Source organism: Hypanus sabinus, chromosome 31 (genome assembly GCF_030144855.1).
Source record: "Hypanus sabinus isolate sHypSab1 chromosome 31, sHypSab1.hap1, whole genome shotgun sequence".
NCBI lineage: Eukaryota > Metazoa > Chordata > Chondrichthyes > Myliobatiformes > Dasyatidae > Hypanus > Hypanus sabinus.
In genome coordinates, this window is record NC_082736.1 from 26,609,398 (window position 1) to 26,629,260 (window position 19,863).

General features: G+C 52.4%; 1 protein-coding gene across 2 annotated transcripts in view; it reads left to right on the top strand.

Annotated features, from left to right (window-relative positions):
• Positions 1–19,040, top strand: part of LOC132383993 (pecanex-like protein 3) — a 121,935-nt gene extending 102,895 nt beyond the window's left edge. The window contains exons 29-36 of one of the 2 annotated variants that reach the window (XM_059955241.1): positions 580–810; positions 3,158–3,261; positions 5,643–5,793; positions 5,946–6,176; positions 7,424–7,698; positions 10,392–10,576; positions 13,218–13,627; positions 14,844–19,040. In XM_059955241.1, the coding sequence (XP_059811224.1) occupies positions 580–810; positions 3,158–3,261; positions 5,643–5,793; positions 5,946–6,176; positions 7,424–7,698; positions 10,392–10,576; positions 13,218–13,627; positions 14,844–15,014 (1,758 nt within the window). In that variant the 3' untranslated portion in view covers positions 15,015–19,040. The remainder of the gene's footprint in view (positions 1–579; positions 811–3,157; positions 3,262–5,642; positions 5,794–5,945; positions 6,177–7,423; positions 7,699–10,391; positions 10,577–13,217; positions 13,628–14,843) is intronic. The other variant, XM_059955242.1, reaches the window with a different exon arrangement.
• The last annotated feature ends 823 nt before the right edge of the window (positions 19,041–19,863 follow it).

A 19,863-nucleotide genomic window follows, 5' to 3' on the forward strand; every position in this document is an offset into this window, starting at 1 on the left:
GCAATTGAGGAGAAATCAAAAGCTGACCATTCTTGTACCTCATCTTCAGGGAACTTTCCTTCTAAATGAACACAAAGACTGCTTATAAAACTCAACAGCGAACTTGTACCTACTGTGACGTTTTCGTTGTAGCAGCTTCTACTATGTCGTTAAGCCATTCAACTTCAAACAAGTTTGAGTTCTTAGGCGCTTCACGCCTTCCGCTTCTTTTGAATTTGACACAGTGAATCAATATTTTTTTCAATAAAAACTTAGTAAGCCATCTGCAGGATTTGAAACGGATCTTTGTTAACTTTACGATATGAACACTGTCCGCCGAAGATGGCTGCCGCTGTGATGCAGCTGTACAAACCGGAACAGGAAAGGTGAAGTGACGTGCAATGTGGTATTTGAAAAACCGACTAACTAGTTAACAGAGGCATTTAGCTAAAAGATTATTTTCAATGTATAATTATTAATTACTATGTTATTTTAGGTAACTAACCTTCTGTGCGCTTGTTGATTTCCTTTGTGTGCGCGCGCACAGCTTAGAGGGAATGTAGCCCCTGAACTTTCTCTGTTCTCTCCTCCTCCCACCAGAGCATAGTCTACTACGTGAGCCGCTCACCGAAGCTGGAGGAGTGGCTGGGCAACGAGGCCATCCAAGAGGTGCTGCGGCCCTGCTCCAGTCCCGGCTACGCCGACAGCGACCCCACCTTCAACCACAACATCGACGAGGACTATGACCACCGCATGCAGGGCATCTCCTTGGCCTCCTTCTGCAACGTGTACCTGGACTGGATCCAGTACTGCGCCGGGCAGCGGGACAAGGTGGGGCCACAGCGGCGGCCGGGGGACCTCGGGCCCCCGTGACGTGTGTGTGGGGGGGGGGGAGCTGGAAGACCAGACACGTACACCTTACTCCCGAGCCACAAGGGGCTCATTCAGTGTGTCCAACTTGTCATAGGTGAAAAGAGGCTGCAGATGCTACAGTCTCCCTGTCCATTCGATGGAATTTTAATCGTATACGTTCTACAATGTAGAACGATGTTGCGCCTTTAACCTGCTCTAAGATCAGTCTAATCATTCTCTCCTATAGAGCCCTCCATTTTTCTGTCATCCATATGCCTATCTTTCTAAAAATGTCCCTAATTTATCTGCCCCTATCACCACCTCTGGCAGGGCGTTCCACTCGCCCATCACTCTAGGTATAAAAACAAAATTACCTTTGACAGTCCCCCCCATTCTTTTCCTCCAGTCACCTTAAGATAAAGCAGAGCACATTCACAGTCCATTACAGACCCTTGGCCCTCAAAGCTGTGCCGGGCTTTTAACCCATTCTGAGATCAGTCTAACCCTTCCCTCCATTTTCCTCTCGTGGAGTTTCTTAAATGTCCCTAATGTACCTGCGTCTGCCACCAACCCTGGCAGATCATTGCCATCTGTGTGTAGAAGAACAAAGAATCTTGCCTCTGACACGTCGCCCCACCCCAATCACTTTAAAATTATGCTCCCTCGTATTCCCACCCTGAGGAAAAGTCTCTGGCGGTCCACTTGATCGGCGCCTCGTATCGTCTTGTACACCTCTATCAAGCCACCTCTCATCCTCCTTCGCTCCAAAGAGGAAAAGCCCCAGCTCGCTAATCCAGGCAGCATCCTGGTAAATGTCCTCTGCACCCTTTCTGAAGCTTTCACATCCTTCCTATAATGAGGGGACCAGATCTAACTTCACACCTTTCGATGCCGTTCCTTATTGTAGAAATATATCTAAGAAATAAGACAAGGTTGATTTCTTTTTTTTTGCTTTGTTTTAGACTCATTCCACTTTATCTTCATCTCCTTTCCCCAACTCCAGTAACCATTTCCTTCTCTTCCGTTTTCCCCTCTTTGTATCCAACTTGTCCATCTTTGTTCCTGGGTTGTAGGTGTTGAGAGGCCTGGGGAGTTATCCCACCGACCTTCGACCTTGATTTAAAGCAGGGGTTCCCAACCGGGGGTGCGAGATGGAATTTCAGGGGGTGTGACAAAGAGTGGCTTGTGTGCTTGAGTGAAGAGTCACAAGTCATCACTCAGCCGGCTGCCAGTGTGCCTTGAGAAGTGGTAGAAACATTTGTCCCAAGCACGCTCCAGTCTTCCGCTGCCCGAGTCGAGAGAGACGTAAACTCACACCAGTCTCCCGCTGCCCGAGTCAGCATTGAGGATTCTCATCAGTGTTACCTGGGAAGTTACACCTCAGAGCTAAGGAGTCTCATCAATTTACTGTTTACAATTTTTTCTGAATAAATTAGAATCTAATTGCTCAATTTATATTTGCATTATATTCACTGAGTTAAAAGCTTATTTTTTTAAGTTCAATTTGTTCAACTGCAGTATTGTATGTGGTTCAATTTGTGGTCCAAAAATTAGAAATTAGACCATCTTCAAATGTGTTATTACTTTTGTAGGGGATGCGAACATTAATCAAACATTTCCTAGGGGTGTGGGGCATAGAAAAGGTTGGGAACCATTGATTTAAAGACAATCTGGGCTCCTCTCAATCTCCAAGAGAATGGAACCCTATTGTTACTCACCTCTGTACAAATTCCCCCCCCCCCCCCCCCCCATCTCTGTTCCATCTTCTCTTCTCAGCAACACACACAAAATGCTGGTGGAACACAGCAGGCCAGACGAAGTGAGTCCTGACGAAGGGTCTCGGCCCGAAACGTCGACAGATGCTGCCTGGCCTGCTGTGTTCCACCAGCATTTTGTGTGTGTTGCTTGAATTTCCAGCATCTGCAGATTTCCTCGTGTTTGCTCCTATTCTCAGGCTGCGCCTTCTGGTCCTAGTTTCCCCCACTATCGGAAACATGCTCTCCACACCCACTCTCTCTAGGCCTTTTAATATTCAGTGGATTTCAAAAAGATGCCCCCTCACTGATTTCAATGAGATCTCCACCACTTTCTGGGCCGTCTCTGGATATCCGGACCTGACTATCCCACCAGGAAGATGCTTATGTAATGTAAGTTTGCGCTTGTCTGGTTGCGCAACGTATGTCATGGGAGCTGTGCAGCCTCGGTTGTATGGAGGACTAGGCCTCAGGCTGCAGGCGTGAGGAGCCGCCCGAGGCAGCGCGCTCTCTCGTTCGATGTATGGTTTGAGTGAAAATTAAACTCTGTTTGATTTGTCTCCCCACTGAAGCCCGTGGAAAGCGACAGGGATTCCCGGCTCGTCGCCTTGTGTTTCGGGCTCTGCATCCTGGGCCGCAGGGCGCTGGGGACGGCCTCGCACAGCCTATCGGCCAGGTAAGGACAAGAGACTGCCTGCCGCGGTTCTTCTTCCCCACCCCCGCCCCGCAACCACAAGCCCCACCTGGCTGCCACGGTATAGGGTGAGGGAAGTGAGCTGGGGTGAGGTGGGGGGCTGGCTTCGAAAGGTAGAGAGTCACGGTTGGGTTGGGGGTGTCGCAGGTAACATTCGGAGGGCCCAGGTCTTGTCGGGGCCAAAGGCCAGAAATACTCAGGAACCCGTTTGGCGAGGGGTTTGCAAGGCTACCAACAAAGGACATCTTCCTGATCTGAGCCGCTGAAAAGATCCGTTCACATACAGCTCCAGTGACCTCCGGTGCTGTCAGTGTGGAGTTCGCATGGGTTTCCCCTGTAACTCCACCTCCCTCCCACGTCCCAAAGAGTCGTTGAGTCAGTTACCTGGTGCTTGGGGCAGCGATGAAGGTCTTCAATCTCTGGCAGCATTCGCGCCTTCCTTCAACCCGAGAGCTTCCTCTCGGTTTTCACTCCTGTCAGCCGCGCAAGTCCCGGGTGGAGACTCGGGAATACCGTCACACTCCGATGTAGGATTCTTCGTTGCTGTTTCCGTGACAGTCTTGTTTGACCAGTCAGAATGGTAGCCCTGAACCTGGAGGACCGATGGGCCACGCTCAGTCTGACCTCTACCCTTTGACCCTGTTTGGCATGGGTGACCCTACCAAGAGCCCTGACTAGTCAACATGGCTGTCCGGGTCACTGAGGCACGCAGGCCTCCCAGAGGACCACAACCTCATCGTTGGGTTTGGAGGGAGGAGTCAGTTGGCTGCTGTTAAACTCCCCAAGTGGGCGTGCAGTGTTGGCGCCAAGCGTACTTGGCGACACTTGTGGGCTGCCGCCAGCACGTCCTTGGACTGCGTGGGTTGTTAACGCGCACGCACAGTGAAAAGTAGGAAGAACCTGAATCTGAAGGGGAGCTGTGGAATCTGAGGAGGAGATGTTGAGCGTGTGAGGGAGAACGAAGTGGGGTTAGTGTGGAATCCTGAAGCAGGGTCTCCGCCCGCGACGTCGACTGTTGAATCCCCTCCACAGATGCTGCCTGACCAGCTGAGTTCCTCCACCATTTTGTGTGTGTTCCTCTGGATTTCCAGCATCTGCAGAATCTCTTGTGCTTATTAGTGTAGATGGCCAGCACAGACTTGCAGGGCTGAAGGGCCCGTTTCAGTTGGCTCCACGGTGGTTAGTTACTAGCCAAGCAATACCCAAAATCTCCAAACACTAATCCTTCCTCAACACACAATGCCCATATCACTCCATCTTCCTCACATCCATGTGTCTATCTAAACATTTCTTAAAGGCCTCTATTTGCCTCTACCACCATACCAGGCATCCACCAAGCTTACACGTCACATCCCCCCTTCTCACCTTCAGTGCATGCCCTGGGGTATTGGACATTTCAACCCTGGGAAACAGATACTCCCTGTCCGCTCTGTCTGTGCCTCTCATCATCTTGTAAACCTCTACCAGATCTCCCCTCAGCCTCCGGTGCCTCAGAGAAAACAGCCCAGGTTTGTCCAGCCTCTCATGATAGCACACGCCCTCTAAACCAGGCAGCATCCTGGTAAACCTCTTCTAGACCCTCTCCAAAGCCCCAACGTCCTTCCTATAGTGGGGCGACCAGAACTGGATGCACTACTCCAGTATGCTGGAACTGCGAACTCTGTGCTCAGCCAGTTCAGCCCTCTCAGACATCCCCAGAGGTTGGGAGGGAGGGGGGAGCTGTAGGATCAGATGGGGAGAGAGAAAGAGCCAGCAGGAATAGCCCCTTTGCTTCCCTCACTCTACCCTGCACTCCCTCTCTCTCCCTCCACCGTCTTGCCTCATTCTCTTTCTCTTCCCCCCCTCTCCTGCCTCCCTCTCCCCCATCATCCTGCTCGCTGTGTTTTCAACCCTCACCCAGCCTCTTTCTCCCACCACCACCCCCCATGGTCCAATGGTCCAGCTTCCCCTCCCACGGTCCGGCCTCGCTCTCGGTCCCCCTCCCCTCCCACGGTCCGGCCTCGCTCTCGGTCCCCCTCCCCTCCCACGGTCCGGCCTCGCTCTCGGTCCCCCTCCCCTCCCACGGTCCGACCTCGCTCTCGGTCCCCCTCCCCTCCACAGTCCGGCCTCGCTCTCGGTCCCCCTCCCCTCCCACGGTCCGGCCTCGCTCTCGGTCCCCCTCCCCTCCCACGGTCCGGCCTCGCTCTCGGTCCCCCTCCCCTCCCACAGTCCGGCCTCGATCTCGATCCCTGTCCCCTTTCCCCTCCCCTCCCACGGTCCCGCCTCATGCTCTCTGTCTCCCCCTCTCACCCCCCCCCCCCGCTGTCCTACCATCTTCCCCTCGCATTTTAACCTCCGTCACTTTGGCCCGTCCTGTTTTGCAGCAGTCTAGAGCCGTTCCTGTATGGGCTGCATGCCCTGTTCAAGGGGGATTTCCGCATCACCTGCCCGCGGGACGAGTGGGTTTTCGTTGACATGGAGCTGCTGCAGAAGGTGGTGGCCCCGGGGGTCCGCATGTCCCTGAAGCTACATCAGGTACCCAGCGCCGGGTGGGTTGGGTTGAGGGGGGGGTGTCTGTTTGATGCTGGGTGTGGGGTGAGTGTTGGTGGAGGGGAAGGGACGGGCATCTGCACCCGGTTCTGACCAGCACCCCCAACAACCCCCCCCCCCCACCCCACTCTCCCCAGGACCACTTCACGTCCCCGGATGAGTATGACGACCCAGCGGTGCTGTATGAAGCCATCGCCAGCAACGAGGAGAAGATGGTGATCTCGCACGAGGGCGACCCGGCCTGGCGCAGCGCCATCCTCACCAACACGCAGTCGCTGCTGGCCCTGCGGCACGTGATGGACGACGGCAGTGACGAGTACAAGATCATCATGCTCAACAGGCGTTACCTCAGCTTCCGCGTCATCAAGGTGCCCCTCAAATGCCTCTCCCTTCCCCTGTCCCACTCAAATACCCCTCCTTCTGCCTTTACCCATCCCCCTCAAATACCCCTCCTGCAGCCTTCTCCCGTCCCTCAAATACCTCTCCTGCCTTTGCCCGTGCCCCTCAAATACCCCTCCTGCCTTTGCCCCTTCCCCCCTCAAATTACCCCTTCAGTCCTGTGTCCCTCAAATACCCCTTCAGCCTTCGCCCATGCCCCTCAAATACCCCTCCTGCCTTTGCCCGACCCCTCAATTACCCCTGCCTTTGCCCATCCCCCTTAAATAACCCTCCAGCCTTCTCCTGTGCCCCTCAAATACCCCTGCTTCAGCACCCACCCCCCTTAAATACCCCTCCAGCCTGTGCCTCTCGAATACCCCTCCTTCAGCCTTCACCCGTCCCTCAAATACCCCTCCTCCTGCCTTTGCCCATCCCCCTCAATTACCCCTCCTCCTGCCTTTGCCCATCCCCCTCAATTACCCCTCCAGCCTTCTCCCATGCCCTCAAACACCCCTCCTTCAGCCTTCACCCATCCCCTTAAATATCCCTCTGTCAGCCTTCTTCTGTGCCCCTCGAATACCCCTCCTTCAGCCTTCGCCCATGTCCCTCAAATACCCCTCCTTCTGCCTTTGCCCATCCCCTTTAAATACCCCTCCTTCAGCCTACCGTGCCCCTCAAATACCCCTGCCTTTGCCCGTACCCCTCAAAAAACCCTCCTCCCTGTCGCTTCCTCCTTCAGCCTTCGCCCTGCCCCTTTAAATTCCCCTTTTCCCCGTGAGTTTGCCACTTTTCCCCACAGCTTTTGGCCCCCCTCTCCCCCCCCCCCCCCGTAGAGGTTGCTCCCCTCAGCCCCTCAAATCCCCATGCGTTTTATCCTCCTGTCGCCTGCCCGGCCCGTTGCAGCACGTACAAAATGCTGGAGGAACTCAGAAGGGCAGGCAGACGACATTCGGGCCGAGTTCGTTCTTCAGAGGTCCTGATGAAGGGTCTCGGCCTTGAGCGTCGTCCGTTTGCTCATTGCCACAGACGCTGAGCTCCTCCAGCGTTTCATGTGTGTTGTTTTGGATTTCCAGCAACCTCAGATTTCCTTGTGTTTGGCTCTTCCCTTCCCCTTTTATGCTTTTCCCCTTCTCACCCTTCACATCCCCCACATCTTTCCCCGTCTCCTTTCGTCGCTGACTTTCTCGCCCCTTACTGCAGAGCTGCGGGTGTTATACCCCACCGTCTCCCTCCGCAGGTGAACCGGGAGTGCGTCCGCGGCCTGTGGTCGGGCCAGCAGCAGGAGCTGGTGTTCCTGCGGAACCGGAACCCAGAGCGCGGCAGCATCCAGAACGCCAAGCAGGCCCTGCGCAACATGATCAACTCCTCGTGCGACCAGCCCATCGGCTACCCCATCTACGTCTCGCCACTCACCACCTCGTACGCCGGCCAGCACCACCAGCTCCGCGGCATCTGGGGCGAGCCCATCAGCCTGCGCAGCGTCTCCGGCTGGTTCATCTCCAGCTGGGAGAGGTGAGGGTTAACACCGGGGGTGGGGGGGGAGGCCGGCCTGTTGAGTCTCCATGCTGGCTGTCAGCCACTCGGTGAGACTAGAACTAGGAACAGGTCCAGGGGGGTAAAATCAGGACAGAGACGAGGAGGGATTGCTTTTACAGGGGAGTCGCGAATCGGTGGCAATTTGCTGCCCGGGGAAGCAGCTCCGACTGCCTTGTTCGTTCATAAACAAGAGAAAATCTGCAGATGTCGTACACCGCCCCCACCCCATATACCTATCCAAATGTTTAAATGTCAAAATCTAGCTCGTGTGTACCACTTGTGCCAGCAGCTCGTTCCACACTCTCACAACTCTCTGAGTGAAGAAGTTTCTCCTCCTATTCCCCTTAAACTTTTCACCCTTCACCCTTAACCCCATGACCCTCTGGTAATAGTCCCACCCAGCCTCAGTGGGAAAAGCCTGCTTGCATTTACCCTATCTACACCCCTCATAATTTTGTATACCTCTACCAAATCTCTTCTCGATCTTCTACGTTCAAGGAATAAAGTCCTAACCTGTTCAATCTTTCCCTGTAACTCAGGTCTTCCAGATCCGGCAACATCCCTGTAAATTTTCCCCGCACTCTTTCAACCCTATTTACATCCTTCCTGTTGGCAGCTGACCGAAATTAGACACATTACTGGCCAACAAAAAAAAATGAGTAGATTTAAATCTCAACCTTTGGAATCTACTCCTCATCTTTTTTTCTCTCTCCAGTCCTGCTGAGAAGTCTCGGCCCAAAAGATGCTGCCTGACCTGCTGAGTTCCTCCAGTATTTTGTGTGTGTTACCTTGTTCAGTTGTTATGTTGCTGTGTCATACGACGTGGGTGATCATGGTTTCCAAGACCATGATTGTCCTTGGCAGATTCTAGTTTGCTGTTGCCTTCTTCTGGGCAGTGTCTTTACAAGACAGGTGACCCCCTAGCCTTTATCAATACTCTTCAGAGATTGTCTGCCTGGCGTCAGTGGTCACATAACCAAGACTTGTGATCTGCACTGGCTGCTCATACGACCATCCACCACCGCTCCCATGGGTTCACGTCACCCTAATCGGGGTGCTAAGCAGGTGCTACACCTTGCCCAAGGGTGACCTGCAGGCTAGCGGAGGGAAGGAGCGCCTCACACCTCTGGTAGAGACATAATTCCACCCCGCCACTCGAAACTCATTAAATATATAGTCAAGGCACAATTAGGTATGTTTTTGCATAGTAGGGGAATTAACAGTTATGGAGGAACAGTCAGATTAGCTGTGATCTCATTCAATGGTAAAGCAGGCTCGATGGGCCAGATGGCCAACTCCCACTTCTATATCTTGTGTTCTTGTATTATGTTGCTCAGTAATGTGTCTAATTTCGATCACCTGCCAACAGGATATAAGTAGGGTTGAAAGAGTGCAGCGAAAATTTACAGGGATGTTGCCGGATCTGGAAGACCTGAGTTATAAGGAAAGATTGAACAGGTTAGGAGTTTATTCCTTGGAGTGCAGAACATTCAGAGGAGATGATAGAGGTATACAAAATTATGGGGGGTATAGATAGGGTAAATGGAAGCAGGCTTTTCCCACTAAGTTTGGGTGGGACTACAACCAGAGGTCATGGGTTAAGGGTGAAAGGTGAAAAATTTAAAGGGGAACATGAGGGGAAACTTATTCACTCAGAGGGTGGTGAGAGTGTGGAATGAACTGCCAGCACTAGTGGTGCCTGCAAGCTCAATTTTGACTCTTTTTAAGTTTGGATAAGTATTTGGGGTTGAGGGGTATGGAGGGTTCTGGTCTCAGTGCAGGTCGATGGGAGTAGGCCGCTTAAGTTGTTTCTGCATGGACTGGATGGGTCGAAGGGCCTCTTTCTGTGCTGTACTTCTCTGTGACTGAGCATCTTTCTCCTTGGATTGAAGTGTCGTATACTTGAGGGCACACAGTTTGAGTTGAGGGGGTGTAAGTTCAAAGGAGACGTGTGGGGCAAAGTTGGTGTCTGGAACGTACTGCCTGGTGGTGATGAGCGCATCCAAGAGGCTCCTAGATCAGCCCACGAGCGTGCAGAGAATGAAAGGGTGTGGATATTCTGTAGGCGAAAGGGATTAATCTAGTTGGGTGTTTGATTCCAGTTTAATGAGTTCGGTGGAACATTGTACGCCAAAGGGTGTGCTCCTGGGATATATTCTAAGTTTGGGGATGAGGGGCCGTCTGGTACTGTAGTCGCTGAAATTCAGAACGAGAGGTTCCATTGTTACTCAGACCAAACATCAGAATGGGGAGGAAACGCAATCTAAGTGACTTTAACTGTGGGATGATGGTCCGGTGCCAGATGGGGTGGTTGGATGATCTTAGAATCTGCTGATCTCCTGGGGTTTTCACATACGACAGTCTCCAGAGTTTACAGTACGAAAATCAAAGAAATGCCCAGTGAGCGAGGGTTCTGTAGTCAAAAGGATGCCCCTTGTTAACGAGAAAGGTCAGAGGGGACTGGTTCAAGTTGACAGTAACTCAAATAACCACATGTTACAACAGTGGTGTGCAGAAGAGCGTCTGTGAATGCACAACACGTCAAACCTTGAAGAGGATGGGCTACAGAGATGTGGGTTTAACTAATAGAGTGGCCACTGAGTAGGTTTCAGTGTCCGTGTGCCAAGTGGAGCTAATCTTACCTTTCTCGCTGTGCGTTTCTCCACCAGGCTGCAGAAGGGCTGCGGGGCGGGCTGCAACAGCGGGGGCAACGTCGAGGACTCCGACTGCGGTGGGGGCTCCTCGTCCGTCAGCAACAACCCAACAGTGCACGTGACCCACAGCAGCACCTTGCAGAGCGGGCTGGGGGCTTCAAACCCCCAGGGTCCCGTCACCACCAGCCAGCCTCAGTCAGGTGAGCCCCCCCCCCCCCGCCACCGGCTGGGTGGGAGACCTCCTCCCGTGCCGTGAACCAGATGATCACCCCACTCTTTGACCCTGTGTCCCCAGGCGCTCATTAATGTCTATAAACCCATCCACAACCTGCTCCAGCCCTTCAGTGGCCGAGATCTTTCTGCACCTCGCGGTGTTTGGCTACCCCATCACTCTGCTACTTGTGGCCGTGGATAAGCTCTGGGATTCTCTTCTGTCGGACCTTGGTCATTATCGATCCCCGGGCTCTTTCAGGAGATCGGGAATGAATGGGGAAACTTTGATGCGTTGATTCTTCACGGCCGTTTATTTTAAAGTTGAAACAAAGAGGCAGAGAATTTGAAACTTGAGTGAGGAGCCAAGCTCAAAGCGGAGAGTCAATAGATTCAATAAAAAACTGGTACCTTTGAAAGATCTATCATCTTTCTACGCAAGATAGAAATTCCTTAGAAAGGAATAAACAAATGAGTGGTTGTACAATCTCGGCACGTGGGTTATATGCTAATACTTCGCCACCCCGCCACCCAATTATTTTTATATACCTCTACCAAATCTTTCCTCGTTCTCCTACACGCCAAGGAATAAAGTCCAAGCCTATTTAACTGTTCCCTGTAACTCAGGTCCTGTCAATATCCTTGTAACTTTTTTCTGAACTTTTTCAATCTTATTGATGACTTTCCTGTAGGTAGATGGTCAAAACTTGCCACCCTCCGTGTTTTTAAAACAAGAATGTAGTTGCCCCTCAGGTCTCTATTAAATCTCTCCCCCGTCGCCTTAATCCTGTGCCGTCCACCTCTCGATTCCCCAGCCGCGGGGTGAAGACCGTGCATTCACCCTTCCTTTGACCTTTTTTATTCACCTCTGCCAGATCACCCCTCACCTGAAGTCCCAGCCTGCCCAAACTCTTGCTATGCTATGCCACAGTCCGTCAAGTCTTGTCAATCTGTTCTGCACACCTTCCGGTCTAGTCAAAGTGCAAAGCAAATTTATTATCAAAGTACATGTATGTCACCATATAAAACCTTGAAAATTAATTTTCTTGTGGGCGTACTCAGTAAATCCAAGAACCGTAATAGAGTCAGTGAAGGACTGCACCCAGCCGGATGGACAAACTGTGCAAAAGATAAACTCTGCAAATACAAAAGAATAAAACATAATAAATAAATAAATATGCAATAAATATCAAGAACAAGTCAAGTCACTATTATTGTCATTTCGACCATAACTGCTAGTACAGTACAGTAAAAATGAGATGTTTTTCAGGACCATGACACAGTACAAAAACTAGACTGAACGACGTAAATGAAACAACACAGAGAAAACTACACTAGACTACAGACCTTCCCAGGACTGCGTAAAGTGCACAAAACAGTGCAGGCATTACAATAAATAATAAACAAGACAATAGGGCAGTAAGGTGTCAGTCCAGGCTCTGGGTATTGAGGAGTCTGATAGCTTCGGGGAAGAAACTGTTACACAGTCTGGTCGTGAGAGCCCGAATGCTTCGGTGCCTTTTCCCAGACGGCAGGAGGGAGAAGAGATTGTATGAGGGGTGTGTGGGGTCCTTCATAATGCTGTTTGCTTTGAGGATGCAGTGTGTGGTGTAAATGTTCGTAATAGCAGGAAGAGAGACCCTAATGATCTTCTCAGCTGACCTCACTATCCGCTGCAGGGTCTTGCGATCCGAGGCGGTGCAATTTCCGAACCGGGCAGTGATGCAGCTGCTCAGGGTGCTCTCAATACAACCCCTGTAGAATGTGGTGAGGACGGTGGGGTGGGAGAAGGACTTTCCTCAGCTTTCGCAGAAAGTAAAGACGTCCCAGAAAGGTTGTGGGAACAGTTCAGTGACAGGGCGAGTGAAGTTGTCCCCTCAGGACCCACAGCACCGGGTTCAGGAACGGTTATTACCCCTCACCCAACAGGCAGCGAGAAGAGAGCATGGCGAGAATGGTGGGGGTCCTTGACAATGGATGCTGCTTTCCTGTGACAGTGCTCTGTGTAGCTGTGCTCAATGTTGGGGAGGGCTTTACCCGTTATCGACTGGGCTGTATCCGCTACTTTTTTGAAGGCTTTTCCACTCAAGGGTGTTGGTGTTTCCATACCAGGCTGTGGTGGAGCTAGTAAACGGAGCCTCCACCACACTTCTCCAGAAGTTTGTCAAAGTTTTAGATATCATGCTGAATCTTTGCAAACCCCTTTGGAAGCGGAGGCACTGCCGTGCTTTCTTACCGGTGCTGGCCCAGCAGGATGGGTCTGCCAAAGTGATAACACGGAGGAATTTAAAGTTGTTGACCCCCTCCATTAATGGTCGTCAGAGCATTGACAATAACTTCAGAGTGACCGAAACTGAGCATGTTACTCCAGGTGCAGCCACACTGTTGTCCCGTACAACCACTTGCCCCTGTCGTCGGTGCCAAAATGTCTTCCCCACCTCCCCATCTCCCTGTGACACCACTCCCGCAGGCCCCTTGGCCCAACGTGTCCGTGCTGTTCCCGGTGTCTTTCCACACAAAACCTGCACCTTTAGCAGTCCCTGTGTTAGTCTGGGTGCCGAATTGTTCTTAACGTGCGAGGGCAGTGTTTTAGCAGACAGGGCAATCGCTAACGCCATTTTCCATCCACAGGAAGTGATGCGGGTCCCCAGCTGGGCCCTCCCTGGGCCACCAGGCAGCTCTCGCTCGTGCCCCTGACGGAGCCCCGGCGGGAAGGCGGCAGCTCCCTACAGCGGACCTCCTCCGCCCAAGGCCTCCAGGCCCACCGGCTCTCCTCCAGCCAGCTCTCCTTCGCCAGCTCTGTGGCGGCACCGGCCGAGCGCTTCGGGCAGGGCAGCCAGTCGGACGGCGCTGGGCCGGGCCGGCTCCTCCACCGGGGCGGCCTCTCCTCCTCCTCCGCCGCCAACCTGCCCGGCGACGGGCCCCCCGGCAAGTGGAGCCTGCCCGGGCGGCGGGGAGCCGGCGGTCCCTTCGCCAGCGACTGGGACACGGGCTGCGGGGCCCTGGGCACGCCAGCCAGAGGAAGCCTGCCCAGAACCCAGGTAGGACTGGGAGAGAGGGGAGAGTGTCTCATTCCTTGCTGGGGGTTGGGGGGGGGGGGGGGTGGCTCCGCTGTGCAAACGCAAGCAACTGAGTGGAAATGAGGCCATTTGCCCCCTCAATCTGCACCTTCCAGTATGACCACAGCCTCACCTTCCCTGTAGCCCTCAGTCCCCTGTTCATGAGTATTTTAAAAATTACACCATAAATACTTCCGACGTTCCAGCCTTTACTGGGGTAGAGAGTTCCACGCACTCCCCTCTACAAGAAATCTCTGGCCCTCCAAAGGTCAGGGAGTCACCAGCAAATTATACCAAACAGCAAGTGGAAGGCAGGCAAGCTAATCTTGCGGACAGACTTCTTGGGTTTGGAATGGAGCCTCTGAATCCAATCGAGTTTCGTCCCACCACCATCGACATATCCGGCACCTTCCTCTCTCCTGTTTATCCAGCTCTGCCTCATCTCCATCCTGTGGGATTTGGGGAAGAACTTCCCGCCATGATCGTGCCCCCCCCCCCCGCCCCCATCCCACCCGCACCCCTCTTCATTTGGGGCGACGCAGTGTTAGAAGTGCCGCCTCCCAGCTTCTACCAACTCGGCTTGTAGTGGGAGGTTATTTACGACACTGTCGCCCTCCTGTCAGCTTGGACCGATCTCAAGGTCTCTCTGATCTCTCTCACTGGCTGATTTTTGTCTCTCGCACCGTTCTCTGTAGACTCTCTAGACCGTTGTGCATGAAAATCCCAGGAGATCAGCCGCCTCTGAGATCCTCCAGCCACCCCATCTGGCGCTGGCAATCATTCCACAGTCAAAGTCACCTGGATCACATTTCTTCCCCCGTTCTGGTGTTTGGTCTGAGCAACATCTGAACCTCTTGACCATGTCTGCATGCTTTTATACATTGAGTTACTGCCACGTGATTGGCTGATTGATATTTGCATTAATGAGCAGCTCTCCCTAATAAATTGGCCGCTGAGAGGTATATGGCAAGTAAAGTTGTTCTTCGATTGCCTCTCCCTCTGCCTCCTCCAGACCTCTTCACAAATGCAGTAGACCTTCTCAAATCGGCCACTTTCATTCCTGGATGTCACAGCCTCCCGATGGCCGCGAGGTCCCAGTTCTGTGTGAATACCCATTGTTACTGACCTTTCTGCAGATTCTCAGAATAATTCTAGCCCTTCAGCCCCTCTGTCTCTTTCTTTCTGTTGCCCCGCACAGGTGCCGTGTGACCTCAGCCAAGTCCCCGAATCGGACGGCTCCTCGCCGCGGTCGGAGCAGGAGCTGGCGGACCTGGCGCCCCAGGTGGGGGTCCCCGAGCTGAAGGAGTGGGAGCCGAAGGAAGAGCCAGAGGCCGTGGCTGTACAGTCGCTACTGGACCACCAGTTCTGACCGAGTGGAGGTGCGATCGACTCCCGGGAATCTCGAGCTCCGATCCCTCACTCCCTCCCTCCCTCTCTCTCGGTCCCTTTTGTGCCTTGCACTTGTGAGAAATCTTTAAATTAAAGATGCGACTGCGTGCGTGCTGAGGACCTCTGACGGTGTCCGCTGAGGGCAGGAATTCACCCGCGAGCCAGTGCCGGATCCTCGCCACCACCGTAGTTTGGGCTGGTTTCCAAGCCCCGAACCCGCCCCGCCGTGCTGCCCGACCCCCTGCCGCGGAGCCTGAACTGGCTGGGCACGACCCCGAGTTACACCACCGCGGAGGGGAGGGAGGGGGTGGCCAGTCTTCCGATCCACCCCTTTCCCGAAATCCCTGGAGCCTCCCAGCGTCCTGGGCATGCTAGCCCGGAGGCCGTCCTGTCGGCGCCTCCAGGTGAGGGGGCCGAGCTCCCGAGCATCGGCCGAACTCTCCTCCAGGCCCGGCGTGGCTGGTGCCCCGTGTCCGAGCTGACTCCAGGTGAATGAGGGAGACGCAACCTTTCCCCTCTCTGCTCCCGCGTGAGTCGGCGTGCGGTCGTCCGAATCCCCCCACCCGTTGGAAACGTTGCGCTCAGGAGTTCTGGGGGGGCGGGGGGAGACACAAATCCAACAAGGAACGAGCGGGCGCCCCATCACCGAGATCGGCGCAAACCGGCGAGTTGAACCTTTCAGACGATCACCACCCTCCCCCTCCATCCCCCTTCCCCGGGTCATCTAAAAATGCCCCTTGCATCAGGGTAATGGCTTCAGTGACAGTGGACAGTGGAGCCCGGACGGTGTCGCCGTGGGCCAGAAGAGGCGAGCAGAAGGAGCCCCTGCTCCCCCAACCAGACAGATCACCACTGGGCGCCCCTGGTCAACTGCAGAGCCCCGCACCTTAACCAACGTTCTAGTTGGGAACTGGCGACAGATTTGTGTTTTTTTTTAATATAATATATGTACTTCTGTTTTGAATGGACTTTCTTAACAAGAGAATTGAGCTTAAAAAAAAGAGTTTCTGTTTCTAATTTAAAAGTTGCTGATCTCCGAAGTCAGCTGGCGTATGATTGCATCAGAATAATCGGCCTGCCCTCCCACTCCTCCACGAGTTTTGTTTTTGCATTTGCAGCAGGTATATTCTCCAGCACGGGCCCTGGCAGTAGCTGAAACTTTAGTTAAAGTATTCAATTTGTGTGAGGGGAGGGCCACGGGTGGGTAGAAAAAAAACCTAATTATCTAAGGTCTGCCTTTTGCGCGCCATTTTGTTTCGTTGGCCATCTTGGTGTTTGCATTCTCAGTTGCGTCTCGAGTGTTGATCTTGAAAGGGGGGGGGGGTACAATTCTAGCAGGAAATCCTGGTGCCATTTCAGTGCAACATCTCGGTTTAAGTTAAAAGCATTTGAAATTCCTGTGCAGGTTTACAGGTCTGATTCTCTGGGCCGTTAATTCCCCGGTGATTTTTCTTTCTCTCTCTCTCTCTCTCTCTCTCTCTCTCTCTCTCTCTCTCTCTCTCTCTCTCTCTCTCTCTCGCTCTCTCTCGCTCTCTCTCTGTCGCATTGCAGTTCAGGCGTTTGGCCACCAGGCAGCGCTGCAGAGTACTTTTCAGAAGCCTCTCTCCCTCTTTTTTGTGGGGGGAGGGGGTGGTGTGTTCATATCATGGTGGTCTGCTATATATTATTGCTATTTCAGGCATATTTAGTATTGGGCATTAACCCTTGCCCTCTCACTGCCCTGGCACACATTTCCAACAGGTCTGACCCATTAACAGGCCCTTCTGTTTAAAAAACAGTAGCCAGAGAAGAAATGGAAACTTGCTTAAGTCGACCCTGGGCAAAATCCACTTTTACAGACTTCCCCCACCCCCTACAAAAGAATCCCCAAGAACAACAGAGTGCAGCAGCTCCTTGGAAGAGTGATCTAATTAATTGGGCTGCTTTTTCTCCCCCAATTCCCTGCTATAATTTTAACATCGATCGATCAAAAATTTACACGGGGCTCTCTCGTCATTTCGCCCTACACATAAAGTTGAGTAAACTCCAAACTAAGCCACTTTGCAAATGCAATTTCTGTACTTTTCAATCAAATCAGGTTTAATTATCCACAGATTATGCAAGACGGCGCTCCTCCAGTTCAAAGCAACAAGCAAACATTCAAAAACTGCGTGTAATGTATTTCAAAATATCAGCTGGAAATTGATGCACCGGGAAGTTAAACTGTGCAGGTTGGTTGGACAGAGCTCTGCCTGATCCACACCATCCTTGCCCTGCGGTGTGTCTGACAGGAGAGTGTAGCTAGAGGGAGCTTCTCTCTGTGCCTAACCAGCGCTGTCTCTGCCCAGGGAGTGTGTGATGTGAAAGCCCTTTGACACCAGACTGTGCCAAATGCAGTCTGGTAACCTGCGCACTTCCTTCGCTCTGCCCAATCCCTTGTGTACTTCAGTAAACTGAGATAAGACTGGTAGGGCATCCCACTGTAAGTGGCTTTAGTGCTAGCACCCATTAAACACAAGGCCAAGCACACAACAGGATTTCAGAGTTCCACTGTACCTCCTTGGCCCCCTTGCAGTTTACTGATCATTTCCTGTTTTCTCTCTTCCCCCCCCACCTTCCCTCCTCCCCCTCCCCGCCCCACTGCCGCCTGTAGTCAGCCCGTATTCTCTCAGTTGTCACAGCGTTCCCTGACCTATCCATCTCCATATAGAAGTGACCAGGACTGCTTGACCACTGCCACCACTGTGATTTCTGAAACAGCAAATACCCCACTCGGACTACAATACCATACCCCCTCTACATCCCCATCCTCCACCCCCTTGAAGTCTTAATCAAACCTACCGGATTTCTTGAGAAGTCCGCATGTTCCTGCCTCTCTCTCCCCCCCCCCCACCCCTTGTGTGAATATTTTCTTTAATCTCTCCCCACGTGTGAACTAAGGTTAACATTACACATTCGTATGTCAACAGTCACACTGCAGTTCTGAACTCTGGCCACTAGGTGGTGAATTTTTAAAAATCAACCAGGTCAACAGGGACATAAACCAATGGGAAAATTGCTGCCCATGTTCTGACATTTCAGTATCCAAACTCTTAATTATTCTGATGTGCAAATCTGACCCACACCAGCTCTCACCCCACACAGAGTTGCATTTGTAAGTTGTACACTGCAGGTCAGTGACTATCCTTCATGTACAAAACCCAGTCCGCCGACGCGCACTTCCCTCCCTCGTATCCACTACCTGCGGCCCCTCCCAGCCAGGAGGCCCTTTGCCCTCCATGGCCCATCTGGTGAACACTGCTGAGGAGTAATCGGAATCCGGCGCCCCCTGTCCCGAGACTGTCATCCTGTGGCGCGACCCCCACCTCCTCCTCTGGGGTCTGCAGTCCATCCCCACCACACTACGTAGTAGGGAGGCGCTGGAGCCCCTCCACGCCCTATACTCACCTCACACTCCCTTCCCTGCAGCCTGCCAACCTCTCGCTGCCCCCTCCTCGTCCAGTACCACTGCCGAGGAGATGGACAACTCTTTTATAACACTACCCTTCCAGGCCACCACTGCCCAAGTGGGGGCGGGCTTTGGCCCTCTCGGCCCAATCCGCAAATGACTTTGGCTCCTCGCCCTGACTGACAGGTATACAACCCATTGGCAAGGCCTCGTGGGAGGGAAGGGGCAGAGCCCAGGCCAAAGGGGAGAAAGGGTGATGTACGGAGGGTACCTTTGGGACAATCCCTGAAGATGCAGACAATCTTTTTTTTGTAATCAGTGTACAGTCTTGGCAGGGCTTGGTTTGATCACCTAGCTACTGGCTTTATTTATATCCCAATGAGCTTCTGTCTCATTTCTCTTTTTGATTTGTAGAAATTGAAATACGAACTTCTGTAAATAACTTTGGAAGGGAAAAAATATCGTCCTGTAAACTTTGAAATGGCGAATTGTTTTATACAGCATTGTTAAGAGAGCTTGTACACTATCAGGAATTGTTCAAACTGTATTGTAATAAAAGGTTATTTCTAAATTTTAGAAGCTGTTCTCTGTGTCTTGAATTCTGCACGTGGTACCAAAAAGCATGCCCAGCCCTCTTGCAGGGTTAGTTAGACCATAGGGACAGTCCCCTGGAAAGTTCAAATTAAATTTATTATCAAAGTACATGTATGTCACCACTGAGATTCATCCTCAGCAAATCTACAGAATAGTAACTGTAAACAGGATCAGTGAAAGATCAACCAGGGTGCAGAAGACAGCAAACTGCGAAAATGCGAATAAATGCAATAAATATTGAGAACGTGAGATAAAGAGTCCTTAAAGTGAGATCATTGGTTGTGGGAACATCTCAATGGACGGGCAAGTGAGTGTAGTTACCCCCTTTTGTTCAAGAACTTCCTGAACCTGGTGGTGTGAATCCTGAGGCTCCTGTACCTTCTACCTGATGGCAGCAGTGAGAAGAGAGCACGGCCTGGGTGGTGGGGATCTCTGATGATGGATGCTGCTTTCCTACGACAGCTCTTCAAATAGATGTGCTTATTGGTTAGGAGGCCTCTAACCATGGCCTAAATCCACTCCAGGATTTTCCGTTCAAAAGCATTGGTGTTCCCCTGCCAGGCCGTGAGGCAGCCAGTCAATACACTCTCCACCATACAGCTGTAGAAGGTTGTCAAAGTTTCAGATGTCACGCCAAATCTCCACAGACTCCTCAGGAAGTAGAGGTGCTGCCGTGTTTTCTTCGCAATTGCATTTATGTGCTGGGCTCAGGCCAGCACATAATCACCTTCTGCAGTTACTCTGAATGAATAACACCAGGAATTCGAAGTTGCTGACCCTCTCAACCTCAGGTCCTCCCATGGACCTC